The sequence below is a fragment of the Pezoporus flaviventris genome, unplaced genomic scaffold (genome assembly GCF_033815535.1).
Source record: "Pezoporus flaviventris isolate CSIRO_AGI_PZ_B2104156 unplaced genomic scaffold, CSIRO_AGI_Pfla_v1 ptg000029l, whole genome shotgun sequence".
Lineage (NCBI taxonomy): Eukaryota > Metazoa > Chordata > Aves > Psittaciformes > Psittacidae > Pezoporus > Pezoporus flaviventris.
This window is the reverse complement of record NW_026892577.1, coordinates 16,667,849-16,689,279: the sequence shown is the minus strand read 5'-3', so window position 1 is coordinate 16,689,279 and position 21,431 is coordinate 16,667,849. Positions and strand designations below refer to the sequence as shown.

The 21,431-nt window shown below is 43.1% G+C and overlaps 1 protein-coding gene across 3 annotated transcripts; it reads right to left on the bottom strand.

Annotated features, from left to right (window-relative positions):
• Positions 1-5,351: 5,351 nt before the first annotated feature.
• On the bottom strand, positions 5,352-19,494 carry ANXA8L1 (annexin A8 like 1). Of its 3 annotated transcripts, none has more exons than XM_061459272.1 (13): positions 19,077-19,494; positions 18,933-18,965; positions 14,796-14,886; positions 14,437-14,531; positions 13,185-13,298; positions 12,277-12,367; positions 11,589-11,668; positions 10,916-10,975; positions 10,284-10,377; positions 8,382-8,477; positions 8,075-8,133; positions 7,094-7,216; positions 5,352-5,737 (listed from the first exon to the last, which is right to left on the bottom strand). In XM_061459272.1, the coding sequence occupies exons 2-13, from the start codon at positions 18,951-18,953 to the stop codon at positions 5,681-5,683; spliced, it is 981 nt and encodes a 326-aa protein (XP_061315256.1). In that variant the 5' UTR covers positions 18,954-18,965; positions 19,077-19,494; the 3' UTR covers positions 5,352-5,680. The 3 variants fall into 3 exon arrangements, with proteins under 3 accessions (XP_061315256.1, XP_061315258.1, XP_061315255.1); XM_061459274.1 differs by having other exon boundaries at positions 18,933-18,974; positions 19,086-19,494; XM_061459271.1 differs by having other exon boundaries at positions 18,933-18,974; positions 19,083-19,490.
• Between the last annotated feature and the right edge of the window lie 1,937 nt (positions 19,495-21,431).

Below are 21,431 nucleotides of genomic sequence, written 5' to 3'. Positions count from 1 at the left end.
TTTATTTTAAAATAAAAAGTGATTTTTCAGCTCAGTGGCTAACACAAGGAATTGACAGGGAATTCTTTGGCTTAAACTAAAATAGAAATTTAGGAGATACTTTGGAAAGTAAAACAAAAGTATTCTGAAGCAAACTGAAATGATAACTTTCTCTCCTCCAAAATGTCATGTTTCAGCTTCAGATTAAGAAAACCTTTTTAATAATTGTTTTTCAGCTTGAAACAGTTTTCAAAATGAAGTTGCCATTTTAAAATCAATACATGGAAAAGCTGACTTTCATATTTTTCCTATTCTTCTGCCTGACATTCTTTTATAAGCCCAGTTAAATTGCATTTCTGTCCACAAAATGTCATTTTTCAGTGAATATACCATTGTCAATAACATTTTGCCCAGTGTTGACTGTGATTCTATGCTTTCCTAGAACATTGCTACGCATGACTCAGTCCCTGCTTGGACTGCAACTCAATTTCAGACCTTGCTGTCATCTATAACTCCAAAGAGCAATTTCAGCTGAAATTCTAAATTGAATTGCAAATTTGTACTGCATTGCTCACTATTTATTAATAATATTGTGCCTACGACATATCCTGTTCCTCATTACCACAGAGAGAACAGTACTAGTTCTTCTGTGTAATCCAGAGCTATTTATTTCTCCAAATGTTAGATCCCTGAATGTACATAACCTACAGACAACTGCATTTCCTTTGTAATAAGTACTTTTATCCAGCCAGTAATGCAGAAAAAGTTTCTCGGGACTGTAAAACCACTTGGATATATCAATATGATCTATATGTCACAGAAAAATATCACCATATGCATTCTTCTGGTTTCAAAGAAATACTAAATATTATGGGATAAAGCCCCTGCAAGCTTTGAACTCTCATGCCAATAACACCCTTAACTGTCAGGTGTATGACTTTTGGTAAGAAATGTCAGTTCTAAGCCTCCAACAGACATGAGCAGTCCAAGGCATGATGCTGACACATCATGGTTAATTGAGATTTGGAACAGGAAAGGACATTGGGAAACCAGCAGCACAGCTTGAACAAATCACACTTTCCTCCAGACAGGAGCCCAGGTCCCCAGGGCTGACCGTTTCTGTCATATTCTGGGAGGACAGTCAAATATAAAATTTAAAGTACAAATTTTTCTTTTCCTGCACCCTAACATACGATTTTTAGTAAACAACAAATTCTGTACTGATAACTTCTTGGAAACTCAAGGATGAGCCTTTTGAGTTCAAATGGATGACACCAGAAGACTGAATGACTACTTAGAAGGCCAGTATTGTTTGCAGCTATGGGAGTGATGAAGAATTGGAGTGACCTTGTTTACATGTGGTCTGAGGAGGACAGCTCACTACAGTGCATCAAACAAAACATATCTCTGTTGCTGTGGTGTCCCAGGCACAGGGGTCTGTTGCATTTATTGACCCCAACCATGAAGGAAGTGAATAGTCTTTGGAGTCAGTTTGGGCATTCGGGTTCAAGGTAGAAGTTGAAGGAAAGTGTAACATAATGTCTTTGGCTCAGTCCCATCTTAGCATCTTACAGCCTGGTACCATGTTCCCTGCAAAATAGATACCATCCAATGGTCCCAAGGAAGGTCTACAATTGACCCCCTTGTCAGCAAAAAGGCTCCTTCAAGAAAGCTGCACAACACTAGGAGACTCCATTATTCAATCTGGATGCCTGTGAGAGGCAGTATTTCCTCTCCACAGCACATTACATTTATTAATCAACACTAATTTATCATTAATTTACTGATTGTTGATCACCTAAATATATTTTATAAATATAAAATATCTTTATTTTATCTAAAAATTACTCCAAAATGTTGCAGAATAGAAATGCAAGTGAAGCCAGACCCATCCGATCTTTTCTTCTCCCCAAAAGTCACAGTGATGAGATACCTCTTAAGCAGAGCCTTTGCTTGCTTGTGGCTGGTCACTGTCTGCAGTTCCTTTGGTCAGCCTTCTGTGTTTCAGGCCACATCTGCTCTGGGATGCTTGGAGAATTAAGCAACACTATAAGAAGTCACCTTTCTCTGGAATGGAAGCCTTGAAGAGTTAAACATGATTGTCCTGGGTTCAGCAGTAGCAGTCATGTTTCTCCTTTGTGGTAGCTGGTGCAGTGCTGTGTTTTGACTTCCAGCCTGAGAACAGTGTTGGTGAAGCCGATGTTTTCGGTTGTTGCCAAGTGATGTTTACCCTGACCAAGGACTTTGTGAGGCTCATGCTCTGCCAGGGAGGAGGGGAAGCTGTGAGGAAGCAGAGATGGGGCGCCTGACCTGGGCTAGCCAGGGAGGTATTCCATACCACAGCACGTCATGCCCGGGGTGGGGGGTAACTGGGAGTTACCCGGAAGGACAAGGGCTTCCGGGTGGGGCTCGTTTCTTGGCCAGTGGTATCGTATTCTCTTCCCTTGTTATTTTCCCTTATCATTGTTGTAGTTGGTAGTAGCGTTGGTGATTTGTGTTGTACATTGGCTGCTGGACTGTTCTTGTCTCAACCCGTAGGAGTTGCACTCTCTTGATCCTCATCCCCGTTCCTCCGGGAGCGGGGAAGGGGAGAGCCCGGGGTGGGGGGGGGGGGGCTCGACTGTTGTCAGCCCGGCACCACTCACTGGGAGTGAGTGAACAAGTTGCCTGACTGGGTTTAAACCATGACAATGATTTATGCACATTGGCATAATATCTGGAACAGCTTTTCATTAGCTTTCCCGGGCGTCAGGAACAGAGCTAATAGTTGCAGTCAGCTTTTCCTATGTACACCTGGGTGTGAGTTGAGCGGAACACTGAAGCACCTACACCCACCATGTTGCTAGTTCGCACAGCTCCTGCGGTGTGTGCTGCATCCGAGGACATGGGGCATCATACATCCCACCCAGGGGGGCACAGCAAGGTGGTATTAGTGCAGCCACTGGAGACTCCCCACACACAGGTCTTCCTGCAGCACAGGAAGTGAACCAGTCCTGGGCTCTGTTACCTTTTCTTTGCTGCGCTTTTATCTTTATTTTTGTGCAATAAAATCATGTTAATTTAACTGTGAATTAATAGAAAGGCCCTAAGTCAATATTTGCATTTGGATAAAAAATGGTTAGAATGGCTTAAGAATTGATTCTGCTTTATTAAGGCACCTGTTCACCCTGGGAACATTTTAGCAGCAAACAATATGTAACCAAATCTTTATTGATGTTTTACAATTGTTTTGTTTCCCAGCAATTATGGTGATAGAATCAGCTTCTCTTGACTGTTCCTCCTTCCCAGCTTTGCTATACTGATCTCCTGAGAGCCTATTGGCAACTCATCTTGCATCTCCCAAGTTGCTGTTAGTAAAATAGGACCACAGTGACACTGAAACAGCTGTAATCCTAACCCACAGTGCTAAGCACAGGCCACCAAGATAAATCAACCTCTGACCTGAATAACCTAACAACAACAAGAACTCTGAGATAAGTGCAAAAGTTTCAGTGAAATAAGCAGACAAGTCTGAACTAAAATATTTTGAAGAGCTGAGATTTCAGTAGATTTTTCTAGTTAGATTTTAAGTCCCTCAAAGCTGGGATTGCTTCTCGCACATTGCCTGTCCAACCTGGGGAAACACAAATGTCATGGGCACAACTGTATAAACCATCCACGCTCCCTGCGTAGGGCAGTTATATGTTCCCATTTGGCCTTTCTGAAGTAATACCCCAAACACAGAGGAAATGGCTCAGTCTTACTAAAACTTCATCACACAGATGTGGTCAGAGGAGTGCATTTCTGCAGAGCATCTTAGCTGTACCAGAGTTAAGGAGCTGCAGAGTGAGAGCCCCTAAGCAGGAGTCACGAAGGCAATAGCTGTCAGCAAATGCATCCCTCCATTGCAGACTTTAAAACGGCTGGGAGGGAAAGCATGTGCTGCTTGAAGAGGAGCAAACCTCACACACCCCTCCCCAGAGGTCGGTTCTGCACCTCTCCCGGGGGAGCCCCTCTCTGTGACCGAGGAGACCGGGCACTGCGCTGGGAGGCGAGGGGTTATGTGATGCTCCCTCACCCGCCCCCTCCAGCGGCTGGATCCCGGTGTCCCGCGGGCCCCCGCCGCGGCGCCGCAGGCGGGCTGCGCGTAGCCCGTCGCCCACGAGGTGGCGGTGTAAGCACGGGTTTCTCCGCAGCAGGCATCCTGCCCGCGGTCTGCTTCCTCTCGCTAGAAATCAACGCCTGAGCCTGCTCTTAGGAAAACAAGAGGAGAAGGCGGGTCATCAGTGACTATGGGAACAAGTGGCTCTCCGAAAAATGAAGTGGGCCCTCTGGCCAGCAGAATGGACGTGTAGATCTCTGTCCTTTGATGTCTGGAGCTGCCCCACATACCCCCAAAAAACTGAGCGAAAAACCTCCCCATGGTGATCAGTCTTGAGACACACCTATCTCCAGCTCATCCTCATCCAGGTGAGAAACTGGGATATCACTGAAAACACAAGCACTTAAAGAGCCAGAGATTGAAACCTCCTCCTCTTCATGTTCATCTGGGGAATGAAGATACCCTGACCTCAGGAATGGGTCCTGGAATCCCCGAGACTTTTTGAACCCTCCACTTGCCCTGCACTGGTTCCTGCTCATTTCAGCAGTAAAAGGAAGGAACCATCCCCACTGCCAGAAAATTAATTCACTTGATCAGAAAAGCTATTTCTCTGAACACAATGGCTTTGGGTAAATATGCATTTAAATGAGTTGCTTTAAATGTGGAGAATCACTGTCAAGGCAGACCTGAGCTTCTCAAAGCATTTCAAGCTGTTCTCTCTGTATCACTGTGCAAGTCTGGGCCCTTGATCAGCTACTGGTAGGTGCAGTCATGGAGGTGTGGGGAACAACCAAGCGAGTCCACTGACTTCCGTGAAGTTCCTGTGAAACCAGGAGCAGAAACAGGTCTGCTTCCAAGAGCAGGATATCCTATATTCACCAAAAACAAATTGTCTGCCCCAGTTTTGATTTTCCTATGGTCTGACATTGATGTCACACCCTGGACTTGTCAGTCTTGCCCTACAGATATTCACACAAAGATAGAGGAAATCAGTCACATAGTTTTTAGCTTTCAGCTTTCACATGCTTATGGTCAGTTTGGCTCTGCCATTCCCAGCTCCTGGGAAGCCCTCACTCAAGTTATGCAGATAAGACTGCTAAAACAGCCCCTGAGGACGGATTTCTCTACTCTGACCCGTGTCCTAAAGCCTCATTAATATCTGGCATTCCTTCCAGACCTGCCCTGCTAGCATCAAATGATCACTGCTCTAAGAGCTTGTCCTAGTGAAGTTATCAAGGCTACGGGGCAGCCCAAGCTTTGTAGGGTTGTTAAGACCTGCAGAATACCTACAGAGGTTTTAAAAAAGCCTTTAATTTTACATCCAAGTAGCAGCCTTTACAGTGTGCTAAAAGAGAAGGGAAATTGCATAGAACAAAATGGAAGCAAAAAAGAAACATTCCCACTTGGGTTTGAAAAATTGTTGGGGTAGCGAATAGCATTTAGTGTCTAATGAGCACCCACATCCTCCAGAGCCCTATGGAAACCTTGACAGTTTATTTGATCTTCTTTTTTTGCCCAGTTGGATGAATGGAAAGATTTTCTACAATGTACATTTTCAGATCCTTGTTCGCTGTTAATTTTCTCTCTGTATCCATTTCAGCATCTTCCTCCTAGATGTTGTCAGTCAGTGCCACAGAGATTCAGCAAGGCTGTCTTGTAATCGCCACTGGTGTCATCCTGACAGGAGAAAAAAAAAATGAAAAAAGGTGAGCATGGAAGTTCCTCTGCATGCTCCGAGTGCTGACTTTGTCAGTCCATGGAATATGCTGCACAGGAAAAGGATTTGGAAAGAGCAAGCCAGACTTCAGCAGTGTTTCTGCCAACTGACACACCATCAAAAGCAAATGGAGAAATGAGGCTTGTAGCTGCCACCTGAAATAACATTTATCAAATCCAATTCATTTCTTTGGAATCCAGGTGAGCAATTTATCAGGGCTACATCCTACAGAGCAGCACAGACAAAGCACAGACAAAGTCAGCATGAACAAGAGCAACCAAGTCTGCTGTGTTCAGATTTCATGTCCCCAAGTATTTGTGCAGCATCTCTCCCCTACAGGAAGGGAAAGGGCAATATCGCTAGCCCTGACACATGACATGTTATAAAAAGCCACAGTTGTGGTCATTTTGGTCTAGAGGAGCACTACAGAGAATATCGCAAGGTAAAAATTTACTCCCTTTGACTGTTTTGTGATGACAGGTGTAAAGCCCATTTCACTTCTCAGAAGGAATGAATATTCCATGCAGACCCTTGAAGACTGATCATTAATCAACATGACAGACACTGACAGTGTCAATTAGAAGAAAGGTCCTTCATTATAGAACCAGACTTCCCATGGGGACTGCTAAGGATAGGGCTTCTGTGCCATTTGCACTGAGGGAAAGGAATGCCCCTGAGTCCTTAGGACAAATGGTAAAACCCAACATTACAGCCCCAGTAGGGGAGGGACATTCACTCAGAGCTGAGACCCTAACCTCAAAAGCTACAATAAGCTTTGACAAGGTTCAGTTTCTAAACCTATCATCTCACCACAGTATAGACCAGGCCTTCGCCTAGGATAAGTCAGCTAAAGGATAAGTCAAACCAACCAATCAACACCAAAAAGAAAACAAAACAAAGAAAGAAAAACAGCACTGTTTTGATTTATATGGGACTGGCTTGAGGTAGTTAAGGACAGCACAGAGAGAGGACAAAATGACACAACAGTGTGGGAAAGGTGTAACAGAGAGAATTAAATGAATCTAGGTTCATCTAGAAAATCACAAAGTGCATGGATACAGAGTACAGTCCATGAAAAACCTGGAGCATCTCTCCATGGGTTTGGCTTTGCCCATGTCACTTCCAGAGCATACAATCTGACTCACCTTTCAGGTGTGTATGTCTCTCAAGGAAAAGATTGTTAATAGGCCTAATGAAGGAGAGCTTAGCAGAAAATGATATTTTTATAAAAAAAAACTGTGGAAGCATCCCACAGTGTTGGACAGGTTAGGAATGTGTATGATGCTTAAGAACCACCGTATCAAGATGCTGCTTACCATAATCATACTGGAGAGAGTCTTTCCTGCAATATGCTTGAATTCAGCCTTTATAAGATTTAAATCAACTTCACTTCGAGAAACGATCACCCTTATAAGAGTCCCATCATTGGTGCCAGCCCCCTGGAATAACAGATACATCAGTCTATGATGTCAGTGGATGTTCAAGGGATAAGCTGTGGCAAACTGGTCCAAGACAGGAGGAGTCATGTTTCAAACATTGGTTGGCGCATGTTCTGCAGCACGTCTGCTGCTCTTTCTGGAGGACCAATCCCTGGGGGACATTGTCAGTACCACAAGCCCATCGTGGAAGTGTGCTAATAAGTTTCTGCACACATCAAATTCAAAACCAAGCATGTTACAGAGTTGGATGTTAGCATTGAATACATATTGTACTTCTGCAGCATCACCCATGGGACACTTGGCTTCAACAAGTATTGATTAATCACTCACAGGAAATTAAGATCATGTTGATAACTAATATCAGTCATCTCAGCTTTCACAAGTTTGGGAGAGCTGTTGTCTTTTACACATCTGTTAAGAGTTACAGGGCCACAATCTGTAGATGCCTTGTGTGTCCCCATTTGGGACTCTTTCATTTTATACTGCCATTGAGAGAATTGTTTCCTAGAAAGAGAATATTGTGGTCCAGTCTATTATATTAACATTATGGACAAAAATTCCACCATGAACAACCTCCTAGAAAAGCCTCTTCCAGAAATTTTGTCCACGTTTCAAAAAGTGGGACTGGACTCCTTGCAGACTCCTAAATCAGAGAAGCTAGACTCCCTTGGGTATCTCACTTTTAAGAGGTATTTTTCTGCCTAAGGTAGATGAAGAGATCCTGCTATTACCTGCAACAATAGCCCTAAACTTGCTGGATTTCACCAAAACCTTGCCTCTTCTAACTTGACTTGGTGGAAGCCAGGTTACAAATTCAGTCCAGTATGAAAACAAGTATGTTACACTGAAGAGTCTTACCTTTAAAGCATGGTACAGCCTCTCTGCAAAGTAGCAATGGACACTCCTGGTACATTTCACTAGACATACAAAATGGCTGAGTAAGAATCAACTGCAATTCCAGTTCAGAGCAGCAGGTAACAAGAGATTCAACATGGTTTCCAATAATTCAATGTACCCCTGGGATCTGAGTTTATCCTACTTAAGAAGAACCCTTTAATTACCACCAGATACCCTTATAAAGTAGCTCCATCCCATAACAGTTACCTGCTGCAGGAGAAAATGTAGCAGACTCAGACAAAAGAAAGGGAAACATAGCCACTCTTACCAATAGCTAGCATGGCATCCTCAAGTGAACCACAAGTTTCACTCTTGATAGAATCTTCTATGTTCTTACCAGCCAGTTTCTGGTATTCTTCAAACACTGTTGGAAACAAAGAACTTCAATTTTTACCAAGCAACTGCTCAAGCTTTTTGTGCCCAATATTTACAGGTATTGCTTGTGTACTGACATGGAAACATAGATCCCACTGAAGGAATGGCCACATTTTCACCAACTTCAGAAAGCTTTAGTCAAGCCCAGAAATCAGCTACAAAAAAAAAAAGATGGCAACGTTCACAGAAACGCAACCCATCCAGGGTTCTTAATTCGATGCCTTAATTTGAACATGTGAGTTCAGTCACTTCATGTTAATTTGGAAATCTGCCCCTTCATCACTGTATTTAACCACAGAAATGAAGCAGACAGCAGAAGGTTAGGCACAACTCTACCATGTGGCCTTGTATTTGTTGATGCCACAAGCTTCAGGAACCAAAACAAAATCAAATTAAATCTAGGACTATGCTGCTCATGGCCCTTTTGAATGATGACAACGATTTGGGAAAACTTACTATTTCAAGCAGAAGGAAAAAACAAAATTCTCAGAAAAGATGAGCAAAACACAGTTGTAGATTCCAAGGTATTTGAGCTCCCACATTAACAAAAGCTCAGCAACAGAGCTGTTGTTCACCTTATACACTCTAGGTACTCCAGGGTTCAGATCTCAGTTTTGATTCCTAGCTTTCAGACTAACGAAGAAGGAAAACTACTATGTAATGCAGTGGGCATCTTTAAGAAGTTTGCTTGGCATTCAAGATCAGATACCTAAACACTAACACTAAGATAACTCTGGGGAAAGGTAATACCGCATAACAGATAGATGGATACAACGTCCCCAACTCAGACCTACTTTCCATAATTTTTATATATATATATACACACACATATATATATATATATATATATATATCTATCTCTGCAACAATCGCACTTAAGTCTCAAGTTTTAAAGACGAAGAGTTACAGGTTGCCTTAGCACAAAGGAAATTACTTGCTTGGTGATATGGCAGGTTCCACAGACTGATTTCATCCTGACAACTAGTTGAAACTCAGATCTAAAAGGCAAAGCCGAAGACAAGAGATCATTTTTTTTTTGGTTTTGTTTTCAAATTTAATCTCCCAGCAGCACTTAGAAACACAAGGGGGAGCTGGCCTCAGGGCCTAGAAAACAGTCTCAGAAGACCTCAGCTTGAAAAAGCTCAGACATAATTTATTTATCACTGGCTAAATTTATCACTTTAAGTTCACATAAAGTAACACATATGGATTTACACACTACATAACAGCTTATATTCAACCAATATAACAACATCTATCAAGCGGTTTTGGACTGCCTCAAAATTCTTGAGATGACAAGGCCAGGTCTCTGTTGCACTGGGCAGTGGGGAGCTGAAGGCTCCCTTACCTGGATCTGGGTTAGCATGTTTGCTTCCAGGAGCCTCTGATGCCCTCAGAAGAACCTGAAGCAGAAGTGCAGGGTGCACCCTGGGATTCTCCATCACTGAATAAACAGTTATGTTTCCAGTGATTTTTTTGCCACAGAGGAACCCATAACCCAGAGGTCATGGGTCTGTCCACTGCATGCTCCTACCTGGTTAGAAAGAGACTGTCTCTCTCCTTGGGTTTATGAAAAAAGCTATACCATCCAGCCACCACCATTGTATAAGGACTCTCAAGTAAGCCACTTGATTTTCAGCAGTCATAAGCCTTCGTAAGTTTTCCTGAAAGCTGCTGGCAGCTTTTGGTCACTAAGTGACCAAGAATAAGGAGACAGAATCAGGTACTTACTTCTGATGACCCATCTCTCCCACCTATATTCCTGACTCTGGCTAATGAGGCGAGTCCTCCATACCTTTCAGCAAGTGTATGGCGCTCCTCTTGCACAAGATGGTGACAAACTGTATCTCATCGGTGCCCCGTATCTTCTCTCCAGCAGCATAGAGAGCCTGTAATTTAACACACAATTTTTAGAGATGTTCTCTGCGTGTAGCTGGTAAAGAAACAGAGTTTGATTTAAGTTGAAGTTAGGGTGATTTTAAGTAACCTAAAACACTGTGTGAACTAGACTCTCATAGAATTAGTGATTATGAAACCTCTTGACTGTGTCTTCTAGTCAAACTGGAGCAAACAGTATCTCCAACCTTTCCATTCCTCCTCCAGCAGCTGGAGCAGCCAACAATACTCTTAGGTTTTCTTCTCTATTCTTTGCTGTTCCACTCCACCATACATATACTTTTGCATATTTAAAGCAGCTGAGCCCGAGCCCAAGCCCAGCTATCATCACTCTTTTTTGGAACAGCAAGGCTCAGCAATGCAGGCAAAATTGAAGAACCCCAAGTTGCTTCCGCTTGAAGACCACCCCTTCCCAAGCTATTGTGGCCACAAACCCTCTGCTGATCAGGACTCTGCTGCCTACTGAAGCACTTTGAAGCTCAAGACAGATGGGATGCAGGCATATCATCAATTACAAGCATTTGGTAGTACCTCTGCATCTTGGAGAGCCAGTGCTGGGTCCACATAGAAAGTAGCATTGTCCCTCTCACCCTATGAGAAGAAAAAGAAAGGTAACCATTTTATTTCACGAAGAATCTTCCATACATAAGGATCAAAGCATACATTCTGGGTGAAGATCAATTATCCTGATGAGCTATTCATTTCTGCAGAGTACTCAAGTAGTAATGTTTCAGACAGCATAAATACTATCTCCTTCACTGAAAGGCACTGAAATCAGCCATAGGAAGCAGAGTCAAAAACTTGCTAAGTTATTCTGCTGCTAGGCAGGAAAATTTGGAAAATGTGGCAAGATAAATGCATCCAAATGCACTCAGCATTGAGAACACAGCCCCTGGAAGGCTGGTGAATTAGAGCTGAGGAGCATTGTTTTCAAAGGCCCTTGTAGAGCGCAATAGCTTTATGTGTATGTAAAAGTGAGGTGTCTCCCTGCGGCAGAGCTATGTTCCCAGCTGCTAAGGGAGGAAGGAATCCCTGTTTCAGTCACATTGAAGTTGAAACACAGATCCGGTCCAAGTCACACATTTGTCTCCGCAGTTTATCTGGTGGTCATGACTGTATTGCCTCTTCTACTGCATGTCTTCTCAAAAGAAAAAAAAAAGAGAAAAATGTGAATAACTTCATACTGTCATTTCTCTAGCGTTACCTGAAGAAGGCAAACCAGAATCTGTTCCAAGTAGCCACTTGTTTCTGATTTTATGTCTTCTTCCAGGTCAGAACCGTATTCTACTCAAGGAAAAGAGGACAAGAGAAGGATTTGTTATTTGGATCACATAGTTGGGATATTGCCAGTCACTCAAGACGTACAAGACCTGACACTAGTCAAGAAGGTTGCTAGGGAAAAAGGACAGGACTGAGATCAACTCATACCCTTAGTGACACCCAGGTCAGCATTTGCAGCTGAATCAGTAGCTCCACTGATATCCAAGGCATAAACATAGATTTAACATTACAGATAGCAAAGAAATATAAAATATTTACAATACATATTTGATATACTGTAGATGGAAGTTTATTTGAAGGGGAGAAGCAGCCAAGTATATAGCTACAATTTTGTTTGCATTCTGACAGTAGCATGTGACCAAGTTGAACCAAACTTGTGATTTGCTGACCTTTTCCTTTAGCTGAGTGTAAATCTGGAAAGGGATTTTCAAATTCTGTCAGCATAGCCATGCTCTGTTTTGCTAGGCTGAAAGCAGAGTTAGGCTGCACCTCCCTGCTTTTAAAAACACCATCTACCTGCTGACAGTGCTAGTTGGTAACACCATTCCTGCTGTGCAATTAGGCAGCCATACATTGCTCTGACCACACAGATCAGGCCCCAGGCACTTTACCTTCTTTGTACGCCTTGATTATCTCTCTGATCTGTGCTTTTGTTCGGGATGCCAGGATCTCTATGATAACATCTTCACTTGTTCCCACACCCTTTAATATAAAACATAGGGGATAAATAAAAGTGGAGAAAGGCATCTAGTCATGGAGTGAAATTTATTGCTAAAGAAGTATGGTCAAGTGAGGAGTCAAAGCACATAGCCTAATGCAGCAGTGTTAGGCTGCGTCATGAGCTGTGAGAAACCATCATGATGAAAGCTGGAGACACAAAGCACGTTTGGTCTGAACATGGTTTCGTCTACTGATGTGCCTAACTCAGGAAGGATGATTTTATCTAACCTTTCACAATGCATTTCTGCAATGCATTTCTGGATTTGGATATTTGATGACAGTGTTAGAGGGATGCAGGGAGACAGACCAATACTTGTCTAGTTAGTCCATCTTTCTACCATTTTAATAGACCTCTCTGCATCTGAAACTTGAACTGTATTGGTAGGTAGGATCTCAGCCAAACCCAGCCTTGCCCTCACACCACCACTCCTTGATTTCTTAAGGGTTTCGTGGCTCAGTTGGGACATCAGGGCAATAGCTTTGTGTCACTGAGCTCTGTTCAGGAGAAGCACAGCACAGAGCAGCAAAGAAATGTTTAAATAAAGAAACAATCTGTGGAAGTTCATTCCTTGCCAAAACCGAGTTTAGTTTGCTTTTGCCTTCCCCAGGCTCTATGAGAAATGTATGTACAGAAACTCATTCAGCCCAGATATTAAAGCAGAATTTCCCCTCACAATATGCATTGACAGTATAATTATTTCTCAAAGGCTACTGCTAATAACAAACTTAGTCATGTAGCAGTCCAGTTATTGCACTGCTTCCATGCTACTACTGAAATATCAGCATGCAATTCACTTACTTTCATGGCATCATAGAGCTCCTTGGCATCGTACTTGAATGGGGAGTACATGAGAGCTACAATGAGCCGCTCAAAGTTGCCACTCAGTTCACACTTCAGGCTATCAATCAGATCCTGTTAAATATGCATCACACAGTTACACAAAAAGCCTCATGGGATCTTTTTACCACCTAATGCTGTTTCCATCCCCATGGCCTACAGTAATGAAGCTGAATGACAGTATTGTGTTGATAGTTTATTAGAAAAGGTCCTGGGACTGGAAAAGGTACCCATCTCGAAAATGAGATTTGTCTACATACATCCACATTCCCTGTTGTCCCACTACTTAAGCACCTCCCAAGCATTAATTAATTTTGCAGCAGGGTAGGGAAGAATAAAGTCTTCTTCCACCCTGTTTTACTCAGGGAACAAAACCAGGCAGCTGAAGGCCTTTAACTGAGTAAAGGATGTAGCTTCACACAGGGCTGGTTCCCAAAGCCTGCATGAACCGAGGGCTTCCACAGAATCAGGCATGCAGTCTTTCTGAAGATAAAATTCAAACTTTCTATCCCCACAATGCATTTTTGTTATGGTATGACTCACACTGTTTCAGTGGGATGTGAGCACTCTCTATTCATTGTCCTATACTTGCCACCCCCACGTTTTCTTCCCTTTCTGAGGCCCTTTCATGGCAGTCCCCTTTCCAGCAAGGGTCATTGGAGACTCCAGAGTAGGGCTGGTGGCAGAGCTTGCTGATGGAAAAGTTTTCCCAAATGACAGTAAGATTTTACCAAAGACAGAAAGATAATCACAGGAAAACATGGTTGTCAATAACTGCAGTTGGATTCCATTTTCAGAATTTCCAAAGAAATGTAATTAAATAAGTCTTTAAATTGAGCTTTCTCTGGCATTTAAAAGGACCCCAAACTAAACCAATATTTCACTCAAAATGCCACTTAGAAAAGTATCCATTTTTGTTACAGCTTCAAAAAGAAGTTAGACTTTAAGTTAAAATAGCAAATAAAAAAATAATTTTTAAGAAATATTTTTAGTAAAAAAATCTACAAACTTTGGGGGAAAACCAGGTTTTCCAACCAAAAATTAATTTCACACATTTATCCCAAACCTTATAAATAAATATCCATCCACTTATTTGCAGAAGACCTGCATATCATTTGCATCATGCTTCCAGGATGAATTGTATACCCATTTACCACATCCATTTATTGTATGCCGTGAAACAGTGACTGAATATGGTTTTGGTTTGGATAACCTTTCCAAACTGTGCTTTGAAGGATTTGGCAATCTCTTGACGCTGCGCATTACTCCTCTTGGTGAGGACATCAATTATAGCCTGTTCATCAGTCCCTGCAGAGAGCAACAATAAGCCATAAGTCACAGTGCACAGAATAAATTGAGACTAGCCCAAAAAATCTCAATTCAAATATTCAGACAACCTTTCCTACTCCATTGTCTTCATGGAGAATTTTAAGTGTGTACTGAAGAAAATTTAATTTTTAATTTTCCACATTAAAAGTGATATGTCTGGCTGCAATTTTCTTAAGGAATAGCTTTCAACTTGGCAATTAAAGGAGAACATAGAATTTACACACAAATTTGGAGTCAACTCACCAAGCCCTTTCATGGCCTTGTACAGAGTCTGAGCATCAGGTGTGGGGTCAAAGTTTAAAGCACCTGCCACAGACTTGCCCTCTGCTTCACTCTGAAAGAAGAAGAAAAACGTAGCACTTTTCACCACTGCTTTTCATCAGCTGAAGAAAAAGTATTTTGAACGTATGTTAATAATATTCATTGCTTGTGCAGGGCGAGGGGACAGTAAAGTAGAGGGATTGGTTCAAAATCTCTCAGCAGAGCAGAACTCCAAAAAGAACAAGTTTCCTTCCTCCATCTGCCTGTACCAGCCTTTGGCTCCTGGCAGAAACATGAAGCGCAAACCATTAATAGTGACACTGCTGTTACAGTCATTATGTGCAGGCAGTCTGCTGCTCACACACCATTTTCTAAGTAGCAGCTTTATTCTGCTGCACCTGCACAGCTGGTTTCAAGAAAGAAGCATTTCCTCTGAAAATATTTGGGCCAAGAGATTACTTTGAAGGAGAGATCCAACAGCAGGAGTGCAGGTTTTATGTTCTCACCTGAACCAAGGGCCAGCTACACAGGAATCCTCCAGACACTTAAGGTTCTGCCAGTGCCAGACTTCCAGGGCAGAAAGACCAGCTGAGACTTATTCCAGTCATTACAAGGTAGCAGGACCATCAAACAGAACTCAAGTTTAAGAGCTTTAATTTAACATCAGCTGTTAGTCAAGGGCCTGGCTTGAATATATTTACACATTTCTAACTGTATGGTCCTATCAACAGGGGAGTACGTGTGTGGTTAGATATAGAGTCATCACCACTTTATTCCAATAATGGACATGATTTTCTCTTTTTTAGCAGCAGATTTAAGTTGCTCTAGGAAACAACTGTATTCTCACAACCTTAGTTGCAGAGATAGGGTTAGTACTGTACTACTGATATCAGTATGACCTGATGGATTTTTTAGTCAGTGAAGTACCTTCAAATCGGAGCTTACAGACCAGAAGGAATCACTGTGGTTGTCCCATCTGACTTGCATAACACAAACCACCAAATGCCACCCAGCAGCCACCTGCTATGATGCAAATCCCTTCTGCTCTTATTTCCTGTGTGAAAGAGGGCTTTATTCCTATCTCCCAGAGCCCTTCCAGGTCATCCAAGCCCTCTCCAGAGATAAAAAGCCTCCCCAGGAGAAAAAGCCTTCAAGTAATCCTTGACAGAAATGCTTGCAGAAATTTCCTTCAGGACCTGCAGTTCTGGCTTTTAATGAGAGGCTGGAAGATTAATGGCTGTGTGCTCAGGAGTGTCTGTCAACAACTTCCAGGTTTAGCCTAGCTCTCAGCTGAAGCATGCCCACATTGTGCTGCACAGATGGTCAGGCTGGCTGAGGGCAAATTAGCTCAGGTGTCCTTGTCCAGTGCTTTGCCAGTAGATGTAGCTGGCACATGTTTGCATGCCGGTCTCTTTGCTGGCCAAGCTCTGGAGGCAGTGACGAAAAACCAAAGGGCAATGATGGTTGTTGAGACAGGCAGTATATTCATCAATCAGCAAGATAGGGAGAAGTTTGCTTTACAGCCAGCACATAGACAGACTCCTGTGCTACCATATCTTGCTCCCAGCTGAAAGAGCAACTGCGGAGGGTGTCAACAGAAAACTTTTCAATAGATGCAGCTTTGAATCCCAGTGATGACTGAGCAGCAAGTTTAAGGCTGTGATGAAGCTGTCACTGCAAAAGGGCGGTGACTAAAGCATTGCCACCCCCAACAGTTTGTCATCAGCCTGGAACAGAGTTTGGCTGAGCTAGCAAGTTCTCCTTCTCTAGTGCTCTGTGAAGTCAGCCAGCACCATCGCAACTACCCTCAAAAGCAGGTTGCGCTCATCCATGTGATTTTGTTCTGAAAGAGGTGGACAATCGTCTGTAGCTGCCTGTAAGGACCGTGTGAGAGAAACACTCTGGACACAACTCAGTGAAAGACGAGGTGCAAAGCTGAGCTTTCATTTGAAGGCAGCAGAACAAGCTGAACAATAGTCATCTTTGACACTAAGTCAAATAAACATTGACAGCCCATCAAGGCTCAAGTGGCACACTCACGATTCAATCATAAGACCTCATCCTCTGTCTACATAATTGTTTCAGCACAGGCTCAATCACAAAAGGTTTCCAGAGAAACCCTGTTCAGTTTGGTCTTGTTTCCCAGATGAACTGAACCTACAATTACCCAACTGAAATTACTCAAGCCATCTGTGCAACTCTCATGTGAAGATGAATAATTCACGTGAAAGCAATGGAATCACTGTACTTCAGACATGATGCCCTGAAATGTTTTACCTATAAATGAAGGAAAGAGGAATTAAGTTTTCCTACCAAAATATTTTCAAAACTAAACAGCAGTTTGTTGAAAAGCTGCAATTTGGGGACAAGTGGGGGCACTGTTGTTTGGGTTGTGTTTTTTTTTTTTTTCAGTAGAAAGCTTCTGAAAAAGTTTCACAGTTCTTCATTCTTTTTGCTTTTGAACAGTATTTTTTATGAAGGGGTTAGAAAATCAAAACAATTTAACATCCTTCCTTTGCCCTCTTATCTTTCTCTAATGCTTCTACCCCCTGCAACACTGAAAGGTAAGAGATCATTGGAACTTTCAAGAGCTTTTCTCCTTTTCTTACTCTGAGTTTTCAAATGATTTGCAGCTTTGGGCATAGTGGAGAACAGATCAGCAGAAAGGGGAAAATTGAAATGAGAGCTACTCCAAACTTTGGAATAAAGAGAGTACTACTATACTGAACTTCCAAAAGGAAATACGGAGGCAGAGGGAAATGAGCAGAAAGGAAGATTACAATTTTAATCTTTTTTTTTTTTTGGGGGGGGGGGGGGAAGGATGTTGAAAAATCAACATGTTTTGAGAGCAGGAAAGTTTCTCATCTGGAGCCTACTGTAGAAAAGTAGGAATTAGTTTGGTATTCCCCACCCCACAAGGTGTTTTGGTGTTGGATTAGTTTTTTCTTGAGTTCCCACCCCCTAGTTGCAAAAATTGTAACTGAGAAGATGAAAACGGTCATGCCCATGCAAAGTGGTTTCTCTCTCCTTGATGATGTACTGCACCTGAGGCAATACAATACACTGCAATGCAGCTCTCCTACACTTCATGGGTACCTTTGCTGGCAAGTGACAGCAGAGGCCCCTTGCCCCCTTCTCAAACACCAGTGCCAGGACTGGGAGAGGAGCAGTAGCACTGGAACCTCCGTGCAGGCTCACCCCTTGCACAGGCTTGTATTTTTGAATACAAAACCGTCTTCACAAGAAGCCAGGGGACTCTTGGACAAATCTTTCCACAAACAAGACAAAAACAGTCCAGAGAAAGCCTGTGCGCTACTGGCAGTGGTGCTGCACAGTATTCTTCCACTGCCTGTCTCCAGCAGATGTCTTCTAGGCTTTAGCTTATAGTTATCTGACAATAAAATCTGGGGGTAAACCTGGCCTTCCATGGGGGCTAATGGGAAAGCTGCCATAGCTGGGAGCAGAGCTGTGCACATCACCAGAGCTGCCTGGCACCTGGCCTGAGCTGTACCCTAGAAGTTGCCTCAGCATCCCCCATGAGCATCCCCCTGTCCTGCCACATTCCTCCCAAAGCCACAGGGGTTTAGAAGAGAACATACACAGCATTTCTGGCTCCTTGCAGACTGACAGGGTGTTCAAGTCCACATTGTCATTACAATATAAAAATCCTACCAAGGAAAAAGACACTGGCTTGACCACATCTCCTTCTGTGGCTACAGCCTGCCAGTGCAGCTGGGGGCAGGCCAGTGCCCTGATCTCGCTACCGCATGAGACAAGAAGCTTGCAACTTGCAGACCTCAGCTGTGAAACTTTGTTGTTTCCCAGTATCATCTCCCTATATACGCAGGCACACAAACACCCCCCTGCACCGCTCTTAGCCGAAGGATCACAGAGAGTCTGCTCCTCTTCTTAAGGCCACCCATCATGTTAACATCTTCCTTAATCAAGATTTTTGAAATGCTGAATACTATTTTATAGTCAGAAGCCCAGCAAATAGATCTTGCTGGGTTTTAAAGAGAAACATTTAAATCCCACACAGTGCCTGATACAACTTACAAGTTACCTTATTATGGTGCAAAAAAAATCAGGGTGTCTTACTTCAATATTTCCTCTACTTACCCAGGCCTTCCACCATGCCATTGCAGTCTAAGTCTGGGTTTGCTGATGAAGAAAAAACACACATATCACACCTCACAGTTAGGGAATCTGAGATTTGAAGGGGGTGGAGGGGGAAGAGGAAGAAACAAAAGCTCTTTTCTATACACTTACCACAAGCAAACTGGAATAACTGTACTCCTCAAGAGGCTTATTTCCTCTGGAAGCTGCAGAATGTAACTGGCCTCTCTGTGCTGGGAACACACAGGTATAAACCATCCTTATCTACAAATTCCATAAGGCAACGCCCTCAGACATGGCTCAACCTGTTTTTCACAGGGAGAGATCAAGTTGCTTAATATATGAGCCTTCCCTTGTGAGGAGCCAGCCCTATGTTCACCCAGTTGACTAAAACTCTTTGTAATTTTTCCACTGATCCCTATACACACCCTTCCCTCCTAACATTTTGGCCTCTGGCACAGATACAAGATGCAAATTACAACCAGGTAATTTCTCAGTATAAAACCCCACTGGGACCTGGTGAGTTCTGCTACAACAGACTAAGCCGCTTACTCATTATTATCAATCCTTGCTATCTCTACCAATCTGGAAAACCAAACCAGGATTCTAAGACTTAACAAGCCATCCTCTACCTTCCTTCCATCGAAAGAGCTTATTAAACACCCCCCTGCCCCCAAAACAAACCCCACACACCACAGACAGCCACGCCACACCCCACACCATACCATGTCCTTCCTACCTACACCTTACAGTAAAGCTCAGTAAAGCAGCAGACTATACAGAGATTGGGAGGTTCCCCCATCCCACACCTAGACTTGCGTGGCATGAGTCAAGAAGCATCTCTAGGCTAGTACAGGCCCAGCACATTTAAGGGTAATTTTCAGTAATGCCAACCCCAGCAAAGTTGTCATAGAGCTTGCTCTAGCTGCTGTGACATGTTCAGGCTCAGAAATGGAGTGTGAAATGTTTGGGTTTCTTTTCCCCCTTTTCGTGTTTGTTTTAAAGAGAGAGGGACAGCTCTCAATGCTTTAATTTGGAGAAATGTGTCTGTGAAAACAGCTGAAATACCTTATGGTTGTAGCCATATTTTCCTATCTAGACTTTTGTCAGAATCCACCCATGACAGCATTTATTTATTTATTTATTTTAAGTGGAAAGCTGCCCTGATAGAAATGTTCCCACCAACTTAACCCTTGCTATATAGGAGCCTTGTCCCCTCTCACATTTACAGACCCACATGGGATGCTGGGTAAACACCAAACTATGGACCTCTCTCATTCCTTCCCACACACTGCTATTTCACTTTACCAAGCAGGGTCCCTGATGGCCTGGGAAGCTGCCCTGGCTGTTCCCAAGAGAATGAGCTGTGTCAGCTGCTTCTGCCTCAAACACATCCATCATATGGTGAGGGCACATTGTGAAGGAGGAGGCCTTGCTTTTGGCATAATAAGCATGCTGCTAGGGTCTGCGCTAGTTTGGTTTCTAGCCACTTTTGAGAGGCAGGTTCAGCAGCAGCACACAGCAAGGAGAGCTCATGAGTGGTCCTTCATTCCTCCTCCTCCTCCTCGGGGTAAGGTGGATTCATAAGCAAGGTGGATTCATAAGCAGGGTGGATTGGCTTTTGCTAGATCCAAGGCTGTGTCTGGCTGACTATCCCTGTGCTGGGATTTAATTGGGTCAGCTTGCCATAGGGGTCAGCTTTCTTAAGGCCTCCAAGGACAAACAAGCCCTTCTAGACAGAAAATCAGAGTTACAGCAAACAGCTGTAGGTCACAGAGGGGAGCAAAGATCCGACCAGACAGAAAATGGGAAAAAAGCAATCATTCTTATCAGCATGAACTAAAAAGGCTGTGAAGGGGCACAACAGGGAATTTCAGTGCAGGAAAACGCTGGCCAGATTTTAATAAACCAGTATGTATGGGCTAGGAAAGGTCTAGAGAACCTGAACCCTGCAGCAAATCTCAGGCAGCGCTGTGGAGCCTTCATACATACCAGAGCAGTTGACACTTGCAGGCCAGTGGAGCAGGAGGCAGACACTACAGTTCAATATCTCTTTTTTTTTTTGTGGGATGCTGTTAAACTGAGCAGCTTTAAACATGAACAGATTCACTTTCACTACATTTCTTGTCACCCCCTTAATATACATGCTACTTATGTGAGTAAGCTTATCTGTGATTCATGCACTTTACTACTCTATACCAGAGACACACACATCTTTGACAGCACCAGTAAGCTCTGCGAGGCACAACCTCACATATAGCTCAGTGATACCCTCAAGAACATGTAAAACTTCATAAAAGGGGCAAAAGATGCTGCATGGGTTTCTCCCAAGCCTCACTGTCTCAAACCCCTGCCCCTCAAGAGGCCATTTTTGTATCTCAGGGAATACTTCTTTTTGGAAAGTAAACTCCAAATGCACAAAGACTGTCAATAGAAACTCCACCCATCATCATATTAAGGTGGCTAGTATTGGATATGGACCCTGATCCTGTTTGCTTGTAT

Coding starts and splice junctions, on each gene's coding strand:
- ANXA8L1 (XM_061459272.1), bottom strand. CDS start 18,953: ATGGCATGGTGGAAGGCCTGG. Junction 12,368..13,184: donor AGCTCTATGATGCCATGAAA/GTAAGTGAATTG, acceptor TTTATATTAAAG/GGTGTGGGAACAAGTGAAGA. Junction 10,976..11,588: donor TTCTGGTTTGCCTTCTTCAG/GTAACGCTAGAG, acceptor TTCTTCTCATAG/GGTGAGAGGGACAATGCTAC.